The 7,401-nt window shown below is 43.8% G+C and overlaps 1 protein-coding gene across 2 annotated transcripts in view; it reads right to left on the reverse strand.

The window, feature by feature from the left end:
- Positions 1–3,056: 3,056 nt before the first annotated feature.
- SULF1 (sulfatase 1) overlaps positions 3,057–7,401 on the reverse strand; it is a 130,867-nt gene continuing 126,522 nt past the window's right edge. For both annotated transcript variants that reach the window (XM_006165746.3, XM_006165745.3), the window contains one exon: positions 3,057–5,477. In XM_006165746.3, the coding sequence (XP_006165808.1) occupies positions 5,447–5,477 (31 nt within the window). In that variant the 3' untranslated portion in view covers positions 3,057–5,446. The remainder of the gene's footprint in view (positions 5,478–7,401) is intronic.

Here is a 7,401-nt window from a genome sequence, read left to right on the forward strand (position 1 = left end):
AGAAGGAAAGCTAGGGGAAATCTGAGTCTACAAAGAGGACGTTCAAAAGCACCGAAGCTGGGCGAGCCATGTGTGGAAGCTCAGGTGGCTGGATCCCATGTGGCTGACTCCTTGGTTTGAGCCTCAGACCTGGAGGTTTGAAAAACATGCCAGGAGTGTGTGTGTGCATGCCCCACACCCCAAGATAAAACTGGGGGAGAAGGGATTGTGGTATGGCCATTTCCCCTGGGAGAGTGATTTCTCACTCTCCCTCTCTTGTCTCTGTCTCTCTCTGGCAAGAAGCAGCACTGAAGCTTTTCTCAACAGGCAGCGAGATCGGAGCCTCAGCTGTGGACAAGGGATCTTGTCTGCAGTGTGGGACTTGCCGAGAGTTGAGAGAGGCCGGGTGTATGAAAGAGGCCTAGGGGAGTGCAGCTTCCCCAGCAGCTTAAATAAGACCTTGTGAGGGCCTAAGAGACTCAGGTGCTGACACACTGATTGCCTAACTGCCCTAGGGTTTTTCTTCCCCAGAGTTGGCATGTGCCTACCAGAGACTGGACAGGATGGGGCAGGGAGGGGCAGGAGAGAGAAAAGCCTGAAATTGGGCCAGCTGGTTGCATGGCGGTGAAGGCAGATGTGGTGTGAGTCCCTATCTGGTGGCTTGAGGAACTCACTGGGAGTGTGTGCATGCATGCCCAAAGTCCTGAAAGGAGGACGAGATGGAGAAAGGATTGCAGCGTGACTGTCCCCCATAGGGGAGGTGCTTTCTCTCTCTTTCTGGCAAGCTATGCACCTTCTGGCAAAGTAAGAAAATAAAATAAGACAGCTTATTCAGATGGTTTGGCAAAGGGTGGAATGTTTAGTATTCAGTCTTTCTCTCTAAAACAAAAACCCTGCAGATGTTAGTGATCATGGAGCTTTTTTTTTTTTTTTTTTTAGCCAGCAGGGCCCTCCAAGATGATCTGGTTCGGGTATCACAGGCTTTTGTCTCTCGGGCCAACAGCAGTTCCACAGGGAAGATGCTGGAGACGTAGCTGGCTGTGTGAGAAGGCGCCTATGGCCACAGAGGCTCCGGCTTACAGAAGCGTCCTGATGCGCTTGCAAGGTCTTCCCTGGGTACACTCTGGGAGACGGAAGAGAATGTGCTACGCATGAGCCACCCCTGACCCAAACCTCTTTCTTTTACAGGCAAGGAAGCTGCTTTAACGAGGCTTATGTGACCTTTCCAAGCACCCACAGATTAAAAATTCAAGTTTGAAGTTAACGTAGATCTTCTTGCATGTCACAGCCATTGTTCTCCCCCACTGCTCTTTACCGAATGGAGCCCCTGTGTGTGTGTGTGTGTGTGTGTGTGTGTGTGCATACTTTTGTGCCTGCATGTGTGTGTGCATGAGTGTTTAAGTGGAGAGTGTGAAGAGCGGCTACATCTTTTCCTCTTCTGAATCTGAGGAAGGAGACTGGGCTGCTGGGAAGCCCGCTCGCCTCCTCCAGGAGTCAGCGTCCAACACGGATCTGAGAAGGCCAGGTGGCCAGCAGTCTGTAAGAGTCCTTTAAGCTTTGTAATTCAGCCTTGGGAGCCACTCAAGGAACTTCAAAAACTTTGTGGAAAAATGGAATGAAAGTCTAAGTTCACTTCGGTGCAAAAAGTCTTGAAACCCCTGCATCGTTCTTTCATAATAAGCATTCCCCGTGAACTTTTTGAATACCCTGTGTAGAGTCTCTCATGCCTGACACATTCTGGGTACTCCAGTTTCCGAATGGAACTAAAACAGAATTTTCTCAAAGACAGAAACATCTCGCCCAACTGCAGTTCATAGGAAACAAAACAAGAAGCAAGACATGAAGATGCATCTTTAGATAACACTGTCATCTTGATCCGTGTTCTCTCCTTTTAAATTTTTATTTATTTTTAAAAACTTTGCCAGAAGGCATGCGCGCTCAACAGAAACATTGAGAGAGGGGGAAATCGAGAGAGCACTGCCCCCGCTATGGGGAATGGTCACGTGTGATCCCTTCTCCTCCATTTCTCCCTCCTTTTGAGATTTTTGGCATGCACACATGTGCCCGGCAGGCTTCTCAGGCTGAGTTGGCCATGTGGGATGTGGCTGCCTTCACCCCATGCCATGAGCTGGCCCAGTCTCTGCTCTCGTAATGAGATGATACTTCCCAGTTATCCAAGGAGTGAACTGGTAGGTGCCAGGTCCTTTGCTTTTTTTGGTTTGTTTTGAGAGATTTTCGCTATAACGTGCTGCGCTTGCCTGAGAGACAGAGAGCAACAGAGACACAGAAAGTGAGAAATCACTACCCCCCCCGGGGGGGGGGATGACCACGGTGCCATCTCTTCTCTTCCATTCTCTTTTTGGGATTTTGGGCAAGCACGCACACGCACCCGGTGTGAGTTTCAAGCTGGGTCTGGGACTGAAACTGCAGTTGACCAGGTGGGAGTCCAGCACCTTAACCACTACACCACCTGCTGGCCCCTATTGTCTCTTCTTTAGTTTTAACTGTCTGAACTCTGGACATTTCAGAATGTTCTCTCTTTATTTGAAGGCTAAATCTTCTCAAGAGAATTGAAACGATCAAAGCACATTGGGTTTGTTGACCAAGAAACTTGAGGTCTTGGAGAATACTTCGGTTTTCACAAGGCTTATGGCCCCCAAAGAGCCCCAACTGCCTTGGGTGGATCTGTCACCTTGCTTTTGAAAATTCTGTTTGTGCTATCCAGGACTAGCCACATAATTTGTGAAGCCCAGTGGAACATGGAAACATGGGGTCCCTTGTACAAGTACCCCATATTGGTGATAGGACAGCATCAAGTCATTCATGGGCCCTCTGCAACTGTCCAGACTGTGTCCAGGAAGCCACCTGGTGCCACCTCTGTCACATTTTTCTGACAGCAATGAGGCAAAACCACACTGAAATCATGAATCTGAGAATGCCCTCTACTGTACCGACTTCAGGTCAGTTTTACAAGTCTGGCTAATACTCTCGGTCAGGTAGGTTGAGACCAGGACTCAAGTTTACTTGCACGGAATGAGTGTACTACAACTTGGGTAAGTCCATTTCTCTGAAGCAGGTAAAGTTTAAACTCCTTTTATTTCAAGAAATATTGCTTCTAGGCTTTCCTGAAGCCAGAATTGTTCTATAAAAGTATCACAGAATATTATACAAGATTAGAAAAACACAGTACGCTTCCTAATAACGTGAACATTTTTTTACAAAGCACATCATTCATGACCATAAATATGTTTATTCTGTCATTCAGCCAATGACACACACATCTGATAGAGAGCTAGTTGACTTTAACATATGTACAGAGACTACGATAATGACTTAAAGTTACCGAAGAGTCAACTATAACATATTAAATTTTCTTTCAAACAAGTTTACCTTAAACACTTAAAGAAAACAGAATTTACCTAAGTGTTTGAATTATCTAAAAATGAAAAGGAAGGCATGGTTAAGTTAGACAAAAATCTTGGAAGTTGAACAGGGTACCAATGACTGTCCCAATGAGGTAACCCTTTTGCTGGTATTTGAAAATCTAATACAAAACAAGAACATGTCAAAGAATACAGATTTTAAAAAGCAATTTTGAATTACATCTTAAAAATAAAAACAAGAACTTGGTCAAGGCCTTAAAACTGATCATGTAACACAATGTTAAGACATTAGCCTCTTTTAAGATGTGTTTAAATTATGAAACATTCATAATTTTAGTTTATGAATAAAATACCTTATATAAATTCAAAGCTAAACATATTTCCTCAACACTTAAGCTTATTATCCAGGTCAAGAAAACAAAATAAAGATTAAAATAAAAGGTCTTCAGTCCTTTTACTCCTGTCGAGAAAATAAGCAAAATGGAGCAATCTGAAGCATACGGTGAATACTTTGAGGGTAGGCACAGAGAGAGCCGGCAACCTTTGTTTCATTTGTTTATTTATGTTTTACTACCAACATTATTAGCCATGCCTTTCTGCTAATCAAGTTTAGCAAGTCAAAGTAAAACACATGCAATCTTTCCTGGAAGAAGTGTATGTTCAACAATATGTCATCCATACTGTGTGTCGTCCTCGGAGGCCTAGTTGACTCTCACCCTGAGAGCAAGCGGTGAGATGGTACTAAGCCTGTAAACTGATCCTAATACCAACGCGCAGACTAACCAAATAGACATGGCATTCCAATCTCAAAGTGCAAAATCATTGAATGAAAAAAGGATGGCATTGAAAAATTCCAGTGGTTCAAAATGAATCAGAACTTCATTATGCAGCGAGTGGCGGCACGGTGAGAAATTTACCAAGGGGATCAAGTTTTAGGAACGTAGAAAAGGCATGAGTCTAGCCATCTTGATTGGGTAACATTTATAGATGCATGTCCCTACAATGTTTAAAAGATAATACTGTCTTAGTACCCAAAACCAAACCAAAACAAAACAAAACCTCCAAACAAAACAAACAAACAAATAAAATCCAAACTTCTTTTCTACCCTTGGCAAATAATGACTTACAACAAGGAACCCTTGTGTGCACATTGCTCGCTCACACACGCGTTAACTTCTGCACAAATGACCGGCGGGGGGGGGTGGTGGGAGCTTGAAATGTTGGTAGCTATGATTGCCCTTATTAGCTCACTAATACAAAGTTAAAAAGAAATACTGTGTTTAGGGTAAGGTAACATTTTCTCCTAATCAGAGGGGAGTGGAGAGGAGGCACTGCCTTCTAGATGCTGCATAGTCTCCCTGTTGTAATTCTTCTCCACTTTGGTCAACATCTCGGTGATGTTGGAATTAACAGGTGGCTCCTCAGTGGACGCGTTGAATGTCTGATGGACAGAGGTTCTCTTAGCATGCACAGGGAGATATAGCTGCTCTTCAAAAACATCCTCTCCTGGCTCGCCGTCTTGGGGAAGCTCTTCCTGATGCCTGCTGATGGCCTGCAGCCCGGGGCCGTGCTTAAGCACCAGCTCTGTCATACCATTGCCACTGAGATCGGTTCCAAGATGACTGAGCTCTTCACGCCCCATCCACATGTCAGTTTTATGATTTCTCCAGTGTTCAGAATTCAAATGATTAACTTCTGGAATGTCGTTATCCCATTCAAGTTTATTCTCTGGACTTAATATTGGTCGATTCAAATGCAGGGTTCGAAGGTCGGCTGGCAAGGTCAAATGAGGTGCTTCCCCAATCATACGACCTGGGTCTTCATCTGACTCAGCAGAAGCCATCTCTACTGGCACAGAGAGCTCAGCAGAGACAACTGGGAACACATCACTGGGAGCACTCGTAGTTTTATTTTGCTCGTAGTGACTGTTCAGCAGTGCAAATACTCTATCTACATCCTTCAAGTAATTAGTCCAGTCAACCAGACTAAGTCTATAGTTTTGTCTGTACTCATAGATGCTCTCGTTCACACTGTATAGACCCTCTAAGCCTTGCCAGTTGATGTCTGCAGGAAGACTGGACAGATTAACCTTCCCATCCTTCCCATAATTGTCCTCTGTGAAAAGAGACAAGAAGGTGACTCATTAGTGGCAAAAATGTTTTCTACTTAACTGGACGAACAACTACATTGTTCTCACAGAGCAAATGGATCACAAATACAGCACAAAAAAGTATGCCCCGCCCCCCGCCCCCGTATGTAATTGGTCATGAAGGAATGGCCATAGGTTACAAAGATGATTGAATGACAACAAAAAATTGGAAAAGAGATCGAGCAAGTGAAAACTTCTTTGAATAAGCATGGCTGGTGTTGGGAAAGGCACTGTCCTTTCAGTCACAGGACATGTTTTATTCCTGGCTCCTCTCAAATCAACTCTGTAACCAGGAGAGCACGTGAGTCCATCAAATACGGGGATAGTTTCGGGATACTGGGCGAATGACAGATCTGCAAGCATTTTCATGCCATAGGTAATGGGAGCCAGATGGTGGGGCAGTGGTTATGCAACCGGACCCACAATGGAGAGTCCCAGGTTTGCACCCCGAGGCTACTCTGTACATGCCAGGTGCACACACAAAGGCCTGTGATCTTGGCCGGCTGAGGCTGAGGATGAATCACGGCATGAGGACCCTGTCAGGGTTGCTGTCTCTCTCTCTTTCTCTCTCCCTCGGTCTCTCAAGGAATAAATAAATGAACACACTTTTAAAAATGCAATAGGCAATGTTTAATATATTTTTATATTCTATGGCACTCAGTTTAGCAACAAACTCAAGTGTAGTTAAACTTTTCAAATTAAATGCTTGAATATGTGTTTTTTTTTTTCTTTCTTTTTTGGTCCTAAAAGTCTATTTCTTAGCTAAATCTATGTCCTAGATAAGTCAGTCTTTGAGTAGTTTTCACATATGCAAAGAATGCATTAGCTTTCTGTCCTTCAGAGATTTCTACATCACCAAGGTGACCACAGTCCTGAAGAAAATAAGACGTTTCCCTAATTTTGCCCAAGTACTATTTAGAAAGAGGTGGTTTGGATTATGGAAAACTACCCACAATCCAGAAGAATGAGTAAACCGACACAAAAGCCTCTCTCTTGGTGTAACTAGAAGATGGAGAATTCTACAATCTTCAGATCACCTATAAGAAAATTAAAAAATTAATTCCAGATCCCAGCAGAGCTGTCACATGTGGGTCACAAGCCCTGGCAAAACAGTAAGGAAGAAAGAAGGGGGAGTGAGAGAATGATTTGACGCCATCACTGCAAAGAACGTCAACCTGAAGTATCAAATACTGTCAAGGGTCTTGTAAGTCACAGCACTGGCAATGACGAGGGGACTTGGGTGGTGCCTAATTCAAGGGGGTAGACTGAAAGGCACTGGGTCAGGGAGAAAAGGATATAGAGGAAGGGAGAAACACCATTGGAAACTGGGTGGCAAAAAAAGAAGGAAGGAAAAGGAAAGAAATTTCAGGTCCTCCAAGGGGGGGAAAAAAAAGGAAGCAAAAATTGAAGGACACACAACCTCTCCTACTCCCAAAATAACCACAAAATAAGAAGGTAAAGAAAAAGGGTCCCTGGCTACACTGACAGAAAATGATCCCCTTATGCTAGGAATCTTGCAAAATATTGGGCCGTCGGAAAAGTCATGATGTCTTTTTCTGGTTTTCTATGCAAAAGTACATCATGACTTTTCCGACGACCCAATACTTCAAATCCATGGAACAAAACCAGCCTATGTCCAAGCAAAATTGCGATAAAAGAATATAGAAAACAAGAACTTAAAAAAAGTCTATCTTCTTATGAAAATGTCCCTGCAAAAATAACCCATGAAATGAAGAAAACTACAACACACCAGTACATTAAATGTTTTCAATCTAGCAGCTGAGGAAATCATCTTAAACCAGAAATTAGAGTGTCAATCAAGTCTCTGTGAGCCAACCAAGCTCTCCTTCGCTTATCAAGGCTGTAGAAACACAGTCCGAAACCCGTAGA

The sequence above is a fragment of the Tupaia chinensis genome, unplaced genomic scaffold, assembly GCF_000334495.1.
Source record: "Tupaia chinensis unplaced genomic scaffold, TupChi_1.0 Scaffold144017_1, whole genome shotgun sequence".
Classification (NCBI taxonomy): Eukaryota; Metazoa; Chordata; class Mammalia; order Scandentia; family Tupaiidae; genus Tupaia; species Tupaia belangeri.